A 14,220-nucleotide genomic window follows, 5' to 3' on the forward strand; every position below is an offset into this window, starting at 1 on the left:
GAATTCTGAATTATTTGTTAATTTACCGCCGAAATAAAAACTGGTTCAAAATTATATGAATGAAGCTCAAATGATATTCAATGTTTCTTGATAAACGAACTTTGATCGTTGCGTCTTTCAATTATAAAAGAGTTTTTGCCAAAATTCTGACGGTTTTTTCATAATAAAATATTTAAATTGGAAAATGTCTAATATTCGACGTCAGATACTAGTATTTTTTGCTATATACTAGTAATACTGGATTCAGTATTACTGAAGATGTGCATCAGCCAGTCTTAATTAGACTTAATCTTAATCATCTTCTCTGTAGCATAATTTCCTCATAATCGGACCACGTTCAATATGCTTAATGATTCTTAATGATTAGTGTCAACAAGCACTATCATACAAATTAAATTAGCGATGTTTTGAGAGTCCGGTCCTTGATTGCATTTGATGACGATCGATAAAAAAGAACAATAACATTAGATCGAAATAAACTCTGTGGCGGTGAAATAGATAACATTTGTCACCTTATTAAGGGTCACCTTCAGCCCCGAAACTATTCAGTCTTCTAATGAAATCGGCGTTAGCTTAAATTATGCATTGCTAGCGTGCACCTGAAAGCTGCATGTAAGAACCTGGGCCCATACTTTCAAAAAAAGTTAAGAGATCGTAAGTTCATCAGCCAATCATTGACGGCCTTTCAAGCAAAATCCGCCAATCATAGAATTGGCTGATGAACTTACGATCTCTTAACTTTTTTTGAAAGTATGGGCCCACCTGGTGGCTAGGTATACACTTCTGGAGGCTAGTGATACGCACCTAAAGGCTAGTCATACGCACCTGAAGGCTAGTCATACGCACCTGAAGGCTAGTCATACGCACCTGAAGGCTAGCTAGTCATAAACACCTGAAGGTTAGTTGAACACAGCTGCACATTCTCGCTACCTCGACCTCCTACACCTGACAAATATTTCGGTCGCTCGTGACGTCAGGGATTCAGCTAGTGTTGTGTGCTCTACAGTACACGATTTTGCATAGTTCATGAAAAATTATTGTTGTTAGTAAGTATATGCGTATAGGTGTATATTAAGTTTAATACTATACATATATACTTTTATTTCTCTTTTCCATAGACAGTTTGCATCAATTCTAGGACACGATTTCTGTCTGATAAATAAGCTGAGAATGTTGTTGACATTTCATCAATATGATCACGTCATTCATCTTCCTTCTATGCTTCTCCAACTCTTACTTTTTAACTTTGGCTAGTGGCTGAGGAAACTCGATTAAGTTTACTGCCTATTTTTGATAGAATACAACTTTTTTCACCTTTATCGGCTTCCCTTATCGTCTGTATGCGCTACAGAGTTCTACCGTACGCCGAATACTGACTACGTACGGGCCGCACTATCTAAAATCGTTACGAGTTCGACAGTCAATTTGTGACGGCTTTCAAACTAAACCCACCAATGGCAGACGAGATATCGGTCGTTACGTGTACTTAGGCCGCTACATGTACTTAGGCTGCTGTACTACAGCATGTTTTGACGGTACAGTTAGAACTCCCTTTAGCGAACTTTTTTCCAAGCTGCCCTGTTATAGCGTGCGTGAGGCCGCTACCAAGTCTATGCAGCGTCAAAGAACTACAATAATCGTGCAAACCTCTTCTCATGTGAAAATTTCTATAACGATGATGGGAATTTAGTTATCAGTTATGTTTTGTTGATGAGTTTCTACAGGAACGCTTAATTGAGTCGTTGCTTTTAGGCGTGTATGACTCCATTTATTGATTTCATTAAAGTAACAAACGAGAAAATATTTATGCCGCATAGCTTATAGCATGACAGACCACATTTTGGACACGTCACAGACCACGTCCATTCTTAACACGAATTACATATCGTTTTCATCCAGTAAATGTTCCATCAATGTTAGTGGATCAGTGGATCTCACTATTAAACCTCGGTTGCTTATTACTGAACGATTGATCGAAGTTTACGTTATAATAATGAATTTTTCTTCTTCGCAGTGAATTATAGTGCCATGAATGTGCAGTCTGAACTGAATGCGCTGATGTACTAAATTTTATCACAACATTTATTGAAACCTATGTTTGGCTAACTTGAAAAACTTTGGGTTCAGGAGCTTAATTTAATTTCAAATTATGAATACGACAACATATGAATCAAAAGAAGATCTTGAAAAAAAAACTATAATTAGTCAATTTCGCTATTCGGGTGTCAACATTACTTTTGGTAGAATGATTGGTAGTTAATTTCCTTGGAACCTCGAAGGGGTCTGATAACAAAATAAACGAGTATAAAAACTAATATAAGTAAAATTCCTGCTGATTTTACTGATTCTGTCGGATAACTGAGATGAAAACTGTGTTCTACAGCTAAAAAATATTCTATGAGATACTTATAATATAAGAAATTAATTACGATCTGTATACTTCAGAGAGCAACAAACAGCTCTTGCTGCACAGGGGGCATATATCTTATGTGCACGATGTAGGTATTGCAATGCTCAAACTGAATTATCCATGAACAATTAATTTTCTTACTTCGATGTCAAAACGAAAAAATTTCCTGTCTCGTGATTCAAAGATAAAAATTATTGCTTCATTGTATAAACGTCAGAACTTCTTACAACGTATCGCAAACTTTATAAATTGTCAGTTCGGTATCCAAATGTTGAAAATTTCCACTTCTACGTTAGAAATTCTTACTTAAATGTCCAAATGAAAGCAATCTTGCAATGAATATTTTAGATTAGCTAAATTAATTCATTAACTATTAATTATTGATTAAACTTCCGCGGTAACTTCGGTACATTAAATTACTACCTCATGGAAGTTTTTGTAGGCGAGACTACACAATCGAAGCAGATGTGTAGTACAATATTTGAATATTGGTCATATTTTACTAAATTTGTGTATAATTTAATAAGTTTTTGTACTTAAAAGTCATAAGTGGACTGAAAAGCGTAGAAAATTTCGTGAGACTTGAAAAAATTCTAAATTATCAAAATCGATTCGTATCTCACGAGAATTGAGTTTGCACCAGCATTTGTAACATGGCAATAATTTCTCATCGTTCATCGAATAATGAAAAAATTCATCCCATCGAATAATGCAAATTTTATTGGATGTATAAACCGAATATAAAACCAATCAAAGGTAAATGAACTTCAACAAATAACTTCAGTCACACACTTTACTTCTCTAGAGAAAATATTTTATTTTAATCAAATTTGAATCTTAATTTGTAATTACTTGAATCCTGTAGAATATTTGTTTCTTACAGTAACGCAGATGCTCAGATAGGGGATACCAAAACTACAATTCTTGGTGTAAGCCAGTGAAATTAGTCAAGTTCGGTATTATTATAGTATTAAATATAATATATAACATAGATAATGTAATGATACAAATAATTCGAACATAATTAAAATTTACGACCTAGACTAGGATGAGGAACTTTCAGAAGCCTATTGATTAGTTGAGGGCCCTGGGCAAGATTTCTTTACGATTTATTATTGACCGCTGAAAAAAACTTGTTTGTATTCTATTTTTGTATCAAGAAAGCCATCGCTTAATTTTTGCACTTGAATTTTAGCTTGTTTAAATACTTCTGTTTTTTATAACACTTCCCTTTAACTTCACTTCTTGTCTGCCTGCTACATATCTTATTATCAATATTTAACACACTTCTACCTTTCCAATCGATCTGAAATTTTGCACACTTGCATAAAGTTAGAGACAAAGCATGAATCAATAGGCAGAATATATAATTTTAGAATTAAAAAAAGTTTAACTTCAAAATATATGAACTAATAATTTTGTCTTGTATATATATCTTATAATCAATATTTAACATTTCTACCTTTCCAATCGATCTGAAATTTTGCACGCTTGCGTAAAATTGGAGACCATGCATGATTCGATTGACAGAATAAATAATTTTTCAAAAAATTTTTTTTTAATTGTAAAAATGAAATGCATAAAATTACTTTTTTTAAATATTTGATAACAAAATTATAAATTCATTGTTCATGCGGTGTTGTCTTTAAAAAGTAATTTTTAACACATATTATTATCATTGGAGTTTTTTAGGCCTTGCTCATATGCGGGAGTAGGAAGTTTTTTCCGTTTCAATCAGAAAAAAAAAATTCCTCATTCAGGCAGGAAATTTATTCAGTATATATATTTTTAGCGTGTTAAATGAAAATAAAAACATGGTAACGAATAATATAACTATTCGAGAACACCAAACCAGATTATATTTATTTCTAAACAACGGTCATTACAAGCATAAATTAAATTGTTTCCGTATTTTAATGCCGGATAATACTGAAACTAGTATGAAATAGAAGAATTCTGATTTTACTACAAAAATCATAGAAATTGTGCAGCATTAAATATTATGTTTCTTTTCTTCGTAGTCAACGTAGATTACATAGATTCGATGTCTGTGTGTACGTTTTTCGATACAAAGATTGACACAATTATATTGGGATTCTCTCATGCGTAATAATTAGATAATTATGAAGTGTTGTTACTACGTTTCAAATTACTTAATTTTATTCAAATTACACCAGCAGTTCGTAATCCGAACAATAAATAAACTACGAATAAAATGAAAGTAAAAGCGATTTGAAACAGTCGTTCGCAGCTCTGCAAATGACAATATTTATTTTCAACATTTTTTCTAAATGCCAAAAAATAATTATTACCGCAAAATCGATTGCCGTTTCAAGAGTCCAAACGATTCTTAAAACATAATACAATGATTCAAAATATTGGATAAACTGTTATTTTCGGTTGTCAATCTTTGTATTTCGCACCAAAGTGAATATGTTCACGATTACATGCCTCACTGCTCAGTTCGGGAAGCACATTTCTAAGTTCATGTTTTCCAGAAAGAATCGATAGTCAAGGTTGATGAAAAATAATTCCTTTACCAATTATGAAAACGAAAAAATGATAGGAAAAATGCTGCGGCATTCAAAACGTTTGAACAGGAATATTTTCGGAAAAAAGTTCTTAGATATTGAATAGTCACAAATAGTCACAAATCACAAATATTGAATAGTTACAAATCTCCAAACTTTTGGAACCATTGCTTGGTATCTGATCATACAACGACTGTAATTTAATATAAAAACGATTATGTCATAATTGATGAAAATCTATATTGATATTTAGGATAAACTATTACTTCGGTATACATAAATTTCGACATTATACCTGTTGCAAATCATGATGTATCGATTAAAGGTTGGGGCTGCATGAGGCTTTACGTAATGAACAAAGTTATTGATAAAGTGTATGTTCACTTCCTACATCGAACTTCTTAACTCGGCGTTATTGTTGGTATATGTTTTGTTTTCTATGTTTTCAAAGTGATATCTGAACCGATGTTAGGCATCAAAGAAAATACCGTCTACACTTTGCAGAAGGTAGCCCCAGTGTTGGTTTCGATCCATTGGAGGTACTTGGTGATCTTAGTGTAAACTCCAGGCTTGGTGGCCGTGGCGCACTCAGTTCCCCATGACACGACCCCCAGCTGGTACAGACGCCCTCCAGATGGAACTGTCAGGGGGCCACCTGAGTCCCCTTGGCACGCATCCTTGCCCGCCTGCAGCGTGCAGAACATGTTGTCCGTCAGGACCGTAGGATACGTGTAGTAACTGGAGCAACTCTGCGTGCTGAGGATGGGTATGTCAACTTCCAAGAGAGCCACCGATGTGGTGCCTTGGTAACTGGTCGTACCCCAACCTGTTACCGTTCCTAAAGTTCCTTCGAAGTCAGAGTTGGGAAATTTGAAAGGCAGACACACAGGGGAGATGGTGGTGGTGTACGTCACTGGAGTAACCAACTTGATCAAGCCGATATCGTTGTTGACGTTATTGGTATCATAATTGGCATGAGTAATAATCTGAGAAACTTTTACTCGTATGCCAGACTGAGCGTTTAGCCCAAGCTGATCCGCTCCAAGAGCCACTTCGAGATTTGCTGCTGTAAAACTCAGCAAGCAGTGCGTGGCAGTCAACACCCACTGGTTAGAGATCAAAGATCCCCCACAGAAAGGTTCTGCATCTCCAACTTCGAGAATTCCGACCATCCACGGGTACTCGTTCTTAGTAGCAACTTGACCACCTACCACTCTCGCAGCTATATTCTTACGTCCACAGTCACAAGTGCTTGGTACAGTTGTTGGAGCCTTAGTGGTGGTGGTGGTAGATGAAGGAGCTTTTGTAGTGGTGGTAGTGGGCTTCGTCGTTGTACTTGTTGTAGTGGTGGTAGTCGTGGTGGGCTTCGTTGTTGTACTTGTCGTAGTGGTTGTAGTCGTGGTATCAGGCCAAGTGCCAATGTAGCATCGAAATCCTGGTTGGCCGTAAAAATTCGACCATGCGTTCATGAACTTGAGCGCAACTTTATTACTGCTCGTCGTGAAAGTGAGCGACGGATAGTAGCCACAGTAAATAAAGGCGTCGGCGAAATTGATGTCACCAGAAGGTGAGTAGAAGAATCTGGCATAGTTACAGTTTGCATCATACAGGATGCTGAATGTGTCGCAATATACGTAAACCTTTTGCCCAACAGGAGCAACGCCTTGGAAAACACAAGTTTGGGATGTGCTTGGATACGGGCTTGGAAAATTAGTCGACGTGAAGGTGTAGACTTGATTATTTTGAAGAGCGAGGTTAGTCTGACTGCAGCTCTGACTCTTCACTTCACACCATAACGCTAGAGTCACCGCTAATGCGAGTATCTCACGCATATTCATAACTTTTCTCTTAGTTTTGGTTGAAATCAGTTCAAGTAACTATTAGACTTTGAATCAGTGGCAAAGTCGAATAACTTTGTAATTCGCCAACAAATTAACTAGCGGAGAGTAAGGTTGCACTTGCTCGCTCACGGTCGGGATGGACAAGAGACTGAAACTTTCCAGCTTCCACTCGGACTGAACAGTGGCCCTGCAGTGGTTGGAAACACCTGTTCTCGCTGTATATGATTCCTGGAACAGGTGTGCTCACATTTCCCCTTGGAATACAGCGACATTGACTGTAGTCAACAGACTTCAATAGCTCCATGACTCGTCGATTTTTCAAAGGCTTTGATGCATCATTCATGTCAAAAAGTAAAAAATTATTCAATTTGTTACTTCTTTACAAAATTGATGTCTACACACAACTATTGGTAACCTTCAACATTACTGACCGATCGATATTGTTCATCAATGTCTCTTGTTGATGATAAAAGAGATAACATTTTATCCTTTCTCAATGCTGACTTCGCTGATGGACTCACTATATGGAGCTGCCTAAAGCTGCTATATGACTAAATCAAAATGTCAAAAATCAAGTGCGTAGCAGTTAATTTAGTAAGCATTTGAGTCTGATGTCTGATCTTTGGACTGTGTTTCGTTCATTTTTCACCATTTCTGCTCAGTATTCCATTCATGCTGGAAACAAACTATCATTTTGCACGTCACAGACATGAGATCCATGCTACAATGCTTGCATCCAGAAGCTTCTGCAATGCTTCGTCGTTTTTAACTATTTTTACTTCATTAGTTACTCCGCAACATTTTTATTCTACTCGATCGTTGCTAAATTGCCACTTTTTTGGTTAGATTCGCATTTGATTTTCATTTTTCAGATGCAATTTTATATATAATGTTCCCAGGCTTTTAATTTTACAATGCGCAATTTTCAAGGGCTGCGGCACATTGCAGTAAAAAGTTCGGCGTTTGGAAGAGCAGTTCTTTTTGAAAACCTTGCTACATAGAAGAATGTTTCTGTGTCCTGAACAACTGCATCGTCTAATTCTAATTTGATCGAAGAGTATGATGGAGAAATTTGAAATTTCTCGATGCGTGGTAATATTCCACTTATTATTGATTTAATACCGTGGCATTAGTTTTGTTTGATGATTTTACTTACTCTGCAATTTAATAATATTATAGTAATACATCATTTGAATTTTTTAGACGAGACTACGCAATTGAAACAAGTATACAGTACAATATCTGTACAATATCTGTATTTTATTTTACTTATTATGTGTACAATATAGTAAATTTCTGTACCTAACAATCACTACTGGACTTAATCGAAAATTTTCCTGAGACTCAAAACCAATTCTAATAAAAAAAATCGGTTCACATCTCACGAAATTCGAGTTTGCAGCAGCATTTGTAATATGTTGATCAATCAGCGATTCACCAACAGTTCATCTGATCGGGTAACACAAGCTGCATCTTATTTGTATGCGTGAAGCCAAATATAAAATTAACAAAAGGCGGAAGAACAGCAGGAAATAACATTAGTCGCACACATTACTTTTCGCCGAACTATATTTATTTGAACCAAATTAGGAGCTTGAATTATAATTATTTCGTAGAATACTCGTTTCTTATAGTAATTCAAATGTTCAGACCGTGGAATACCAAAAGGACAGTTCCGTGAAAAGCAAGTGAAATTATTCATGAAAATTACATATCATATTATCATATATAATTTATAACGTAAATTATGTTACATTATAAATAAGTCGAGCACGATCAATTTAAATTTGCGACTCAGGTTAGGATGTGGTAAAATTTCACGTGCTATTGGCTAATTACTGTGGCGCTTGTAATTTGATTTCAAAAGAGTTTTATGCGATATTCAAATATTTTTGATTAAATTAAAATGAAATACAGTGTGTATTTAAATACCTAAATATGTGTTGATATTAATTCATATATAAATTGGGATTTCAGTGCATTGCATAACTTCATCTTATTGCACTTGGATTAGGTGAATTGGGCTGAGGACAAACGACCGGCAGCCTGTACAAAAATCACTAATCAAAACACTGCTAATTTAGATTATATTATTTGAAGACTGATTTTATAATGATATTCATGTTTAAAGTACGGTGTGTGAATTTACATGTATTAGAAACACCTGACGGGTTATACATGGTTTTCTTGTTTATTCCAAATCATAAATGAATCATTAATCTATTGACTGTTTCTACAATCTCATTTCGCCGGAAGAATCTCAACTCGAATGATCTGTTGGATCTGGTCTATCATGTAGAAATGATGGTTAACTAATGAAAAATTAGGGAAAGAAAATTTTTGTTATGTTTTTAGCACATTTTCTCATTTATGGAAAAAATGCACTATTGTGCTCACCATGTCCGTCCGTCCGTTCGTCCGTCCGTCCGTCTGTCTGTCCGTCCGTGACTTCACGATTTCGTCGACGAAAAAATGCGCTCTCTGTCACCCACTGCAGTGAGTACTGAGCAGAGCTGGGCAGCGTTACTTTGAAATGTAGCGGCCGCTACCGCTACATGCTCTAAGTGTAGCGGGCGCTACCGCTACCGCTACAATTGATTAAATGCAGCGCCGCTACTGCTACCGCTACAGTTGCTTAAATGTAGCGCCGCTACCGCTACCGCTACTGAAAATGTAGCGCGCTACTGCCCACCTCTGGTACTGAGTTATATTTTCCTCAGCATGGTCAGCTACCAGACGATCAAGTATCGCTGCTGCAGAGGGTCTACGGCTGGCCGCGAAGGATGCAAGAGGACGTACAGCTGGCCGAGAGCAGACTGTCCCATAAGAGGGACCTGAAGGAGGCTGCTCTCAAGGCCAGGGTCTTAGCCTTCAATCAGCAGTGAGTGCATGGATATGCTAGCATAATTGGCCTTTAGATGGTCTAATTGCCAGGGTCTTAGTCTTCCATCAGTAGTTAGTGCATAGAGATGATGGCATAACTGGCCCTTAGATGGTCAAATGGCCATGTTCTTAGCCTTCCATCAGCAGTGAGTGCATGGAGATGCTGGCGAGACTGGCCCTTAGATGGTCTAACAGCCATGTTCTTAGCCTTCCATCAGCAGTAAGTGCATGGAGATGTTAGCATAACTAGTCCTTATAGATGGTCTAATGTCCGGGGTCTTAGCCTTCCACCAACAGTGAGTGCATGCATGGAGATGGAGATGCTGGCGTACCTGGCCCTTGGATGGTCTAACAGCCATGTACTTAGCCTTCAATCAACAGTGAGTGCAGCAAATACCTGTTGGCATATCCTTAGTATCCTTAGTATTTGTTTGGGACATAGCAGTCCCAGGCCACGATGGATCGCCGCCTCTGATTATCGTTCATCCGCCCTCATTTGGGCCACCTGATGCACGATGCTGTTGCTTGCTTCTCGCCACTGGTAGTGTTGCAGGGGAGGTCGATCTGGGATTGTGCTCAGGAACACGTCTAGTTGTCTCTTGAAGGTCTCCAGGGTGAACTCCCCCTCTCTTAGATCCCTTGGTAGGGCGTTGAACAGCCGTGGGCCTGCCACGGAAAGCGATCCTTCCCGCAGGGATTGAAATCTGACTGCGGATCTGTTACGCAGAGGAGGGATCTTGCACAGTCTCCCCCTTCTCTCGTTGTGGTATATATGGTCCTAGGAAAATTGTGTATAATATTTATGTGGTTTTTCAATGTTTGTGTTCATATATGCTCTAGCGACAGCGGAGCAGCTTTCGTTGACAATCTGATTGCTACGAATTGATCAGTTGATCATAATAAGTTGATATGCTGTTGGTGTAATGACAATTCAATCTTCTCTTATGTTACTAACTTTTCTTTAGTGCCGGTAACTTGTTACTTTTCATGTTCCCACAATAGGCATTTTATGCCTGATTGCTGTGACTCACTTGTTGGAAATAGGATGAGATGCTTGAATCTTCGCGTCCGGTCGTATAGTTCCACGTTCATCGGTGAAACCGCAAGTATTCTTCGCTTGTTGCAATGATAAGTTAGATAAATGCTCCTTTACGCACAGCTATAAACGTGAAGGAATGTTCAGGAGAAATATATTTTTAAATAAATTTATTTTTACAGGTTGAACGTTTACTTAAAGGAGCTTGAAGACCTCAAGAATCGCGACAATTTCAGTCTGAAAGAAATTCGCGTGGATACAATGCGTCGCAACGTCGACACTCTCGACAAGCTGTCATCTCAGCTCAAAAACGCTAAGGCTGAAATGCAGGTAATTTATCGTAAATGTTCACTAATACCAGGAATCAAAGACGAAGAAAATTATCATCAATACTCTTGGTTCTTATACATAAAGACGAAAGAAACTAAAATAGTATCACCAATACTTTTGGTTCTTATGCAGAGTTCAAGGGTGAATGGCTAACTTGGTTTCTCAATCTGCTCGTATTAAACTGTTATTGTATTGCTGCTTAGCCCCTTCGCAAGTAAATTACCATATATGATCCCTTAAAATCGCTTCCCGAAAAAAAACCACTACAGCCTCGGTTTGAGTTTAAGGCTTGGTTAACATGTATCTGTCAATCATCAATCATCTAACCATCTTTCCGTACATCGCTTCGTCTCCTATTATTACCAAGAATTAATATGTGAGCATTTAAATTAAAGTTTTGACCGTGGCAATGAAGTTGAAGTTTTTGGCAATGAAGTTTTTTTAGAATATTGAAGTAGCTACCAAACAAGGTTACTTAATAAAATTAAATTAGATTGAGGCTCGACTGTCACTCTTTACATTTGGAAGTTTGTATTTGTTTTATTTAACATTTTGTAGCGAAGTGACCGTATTTAACCGATTCTTCATCTGCGATTTACCTCTTTATTATGCAAAATTGTTGAAAATGCGTGGGAGCTTATCTGTCATATAATTGAATACTTTCTTCAACTGGTTTCAGAAATGTGAATTTCTTCGCCTCTCTTTACTAGCCCGCGAAAATATTAGTCTTGGGTCCTCCCTCAAAATGTCAGACAGAAACGATTAGTAGTTTTTTATCCCTTCGGTGAAATTTCAACTGCGAAACACCGTCATGTTATTTGGCTCACTGTCAGTGTGCATATATAGTGCTTCAGAAGAACGAAGGGTTTCAGAAGCCCTTCAGAAGTTTATTAGCGCATTGAAAATATTTAATTTAGCCCAACATCAGTTTCTTTTTATTCAGGCCCACGGCTTTCTGCAAAGTTTTCTGGATATCTGCCAATCCCATTATGAAATTTATATTCAAGTCTACCTATTTCAAATTGGAACATTTTTTAAATTTTGTTGTTTAAACTGCCACAATAAATAAATTTGAGTAATTTCACTCAATTAATCTGTTCCTAATCGATTTTAAATGCAGGGAAGCTTATGATGTTTGATATTCAAACAATGTAAAAAAACAATTTAAAAATAAACATTTACAACAACGTCTTTCAAATGCAGGTTGTTGTGCAAAAAAATAATGCAAAACGCAAAATAAATAAATTGTTAAATAAAATAATCAATAACAGTTTGTTAATAATTAATTGTTTTCAGTTAATAAACGAAGAACAATCACTGCTTAGCTGGGAGACAACAAAATTTCCGGTGCTTCATCAGCTGTTGCACCAGAAGGAACCTTACGACAGTCTCTGGCGCACCACCTACACCTTCCATACGCAGCACGAGGTGTGGTACGAGGGTGAGTGGCACCTACGAGGGTGAGTGGCACCTACGAGGGTGAGTGGCACCTACGAGGGTGAGTGGTACCTACGAGGGTGAGTGGCACCTACGAGGGTGAGTGGCACCTACGAGGGTGAGTGGCACCTACGAGGGTGAGTGGCACCTACGAGAGTGAGTGGCACCCACGAGGGTGAGTGGCATCACGAGGGTGAGTGGTACCTACGAGGGTGAGTGGCACCTACGAGGGTGAGTGGCACCTACGAGGGTGAGTGGCACCTACGAGGGTGAGTGGCACCTATACCATCCACACACACCCATGCCTAACACCGCAGGAGGGTGTGTTGTGACTGGCAGTGGGTGGTTTACATTTTACACCCTATGAGCGTTGATGAATGATGGTGAGTGGTTGACACCATTTGCTATTTGGTCGGCATCTTTTGGTAGATGGTACTTGTTGGCAGGTGATTCTCACCTTATAGTAGGTGGTGGGCATAGTTGGTGGTACTGTGGGGGCTGGCACCCTATATGGTAGGGTATGACTGATGTAGGTGGTGGGCACCCTAGGGTTTAGAGTGACTGATGGTAGGTATTTGGCATCCTACTTTAGACAGTGATTTGCAAATTCTGCATCTAATGAATTTTGCCTCTGGAAGTTTTATTTTCCAAGGAAATTTTTATTCTGTAAGTAAATCAGAATGTCTTCTCAATCCATTATTAATGGCCTATGCTTATCAGTTCGCTTTAGTATATAACCCAATATGCTGAAATATTCTAAAACAATGGCTTAGTGGTAATGATTTTGGTCCAAGTCATAGATTATAGAATAATTTTAGTAAACATACAATGAATGTCAGTTGTTTCCACAACTGACTCGGCCTAATCCAACAAAAAATCACTGCAATTTCTCGAATTTTCAATCTGTCATTCAAAAATCTCAGCAGCATTTCTCACATTGAACAATCTTTGTTTTTCCTAAATTTTGAATTTGTAAATAATTTCGCCTTTCCTCTCGTGGATTCCCTTTCAGGCCCATTCAAAGGATTGGATGCTGAAGCCATAAGCGAGGAGACCGAGGCAATGTGGAGGACCATGATTAAGCTCACCAAGACATTCAGTGACCAGGTCAGGAGACAAAAGCAATGTAAAGGACTATGTTTAAGCTCACTATGGCATTGTTCCTGGTGCTTTTACCCGATGGAAAAATGAATAATTTCGTTCAGGAATAACATTCGGTATAATGAGTAAATGGCTCGCTATAGGCGTTAGGATCATAGGAATATAATACAAAGTGATTCAAGGAAACTTTCAGTTTTGTACTCCAGGCCAAGCAGCCAAATGTTTAAGGAAAAAAGCGGGGAGTCTTTCATATGAAAGGTAAGGTCATGAAGCTTTGTGTCCCGTCTAGTCAGTTGCTACTATGCATTGGACAAGTGAGCTGCGTACTATTGCTGCCGAGGCGAGTGTTACATGGGTGAACACATTTAGGGCAAGTAGAGTTAGCTAAAATCATAAAGTTTATTGGGTTAACTAAAATCAGAGTTTTACAATGACTGTCTAAGGACCCTACCTCATTTGACGAACAACATACGCCAACATATCCGTCAATATGCTTCAGCGAGGTGAACCGAACTTCAAAAATCGACTAACTGAATGTATTGACAATGGGGGCCGTCATGTCCGATGTCATCTTTGAAACTAAATGATGCAAAATTAAATTAGATTGTAATGATATCTATACTAGTTTTCTTTTTTATTGAGCTTTCAAAT

The 14,220-nt window shown here is 37.8% G+C and overlaps 2 protein-coding genes across 2 annotated transcripts in view; one reads left to right on the forward strand and one right to left on the reverse strand.

The window, feature by feature from the left end:
• Positions 1-4,039: 4,039 nt before the first annotated feature.
• On the reverse strand, positions 4,040-6,965 carry LOC108669861 (chymotrypsinogen A-like). The gene has a single exon (XM_018157292.2). The coding sequence runs from the start codon at positions 6,777-6,779 to the stop codon at positions 5,433-5,435; it is 1,347 nt and encodes a 448-aa protein (XP_018012781.1). The 5' UTR covers positions 6,780-6,965; the 3' UTR covers positions 4,040-5,432.
• A 2,600-nt stretch (positions 6,966-9,565) lies between these two features.
• LOC125177945 (dynein axonemal heavy chain 3-like) overlaps positions 9,566-14,220 on the forward strand; it is a 37,042-nt gene continuing 32,387 nt past the window's right edge. The window contains exons 1-4 of the mRNA XM_047880690.1: positions 9,566-9,663; positions 10,884-11,031; positions 12,328-12,472; positions 13,481-13,575. Of these exons, the coding sequence (XP_047736646.1) occupies positions 9,566-9,663; positions 10,884-11,031; positions 12,328-12,472; positions 13,481-13,575 (486 nt within the window). The remainder of the gene's footprint in view (positions 9,664-10,883; positions 11,032-12,327; positions 12,473-13,480; positions 13,576-14,220) is intronic.

This window comes from Hyalella azteca, unplaced genomic scaffold, assembly GCF_000764305.2.
Source record: "Hyalella azteca isolate HAZT.00-mixed unplaced genomic scaffold, Hazt_2.0.2 contig5927, whole genome shotgun sequence".
NCBI classification, from domain to species: domain Eukaryota; kingdom Metazoa; phylum Arthropoda; class Malacostraca; order Amphipoda; family Hyalellidae; genus Hyalella; species Hyalella azteca.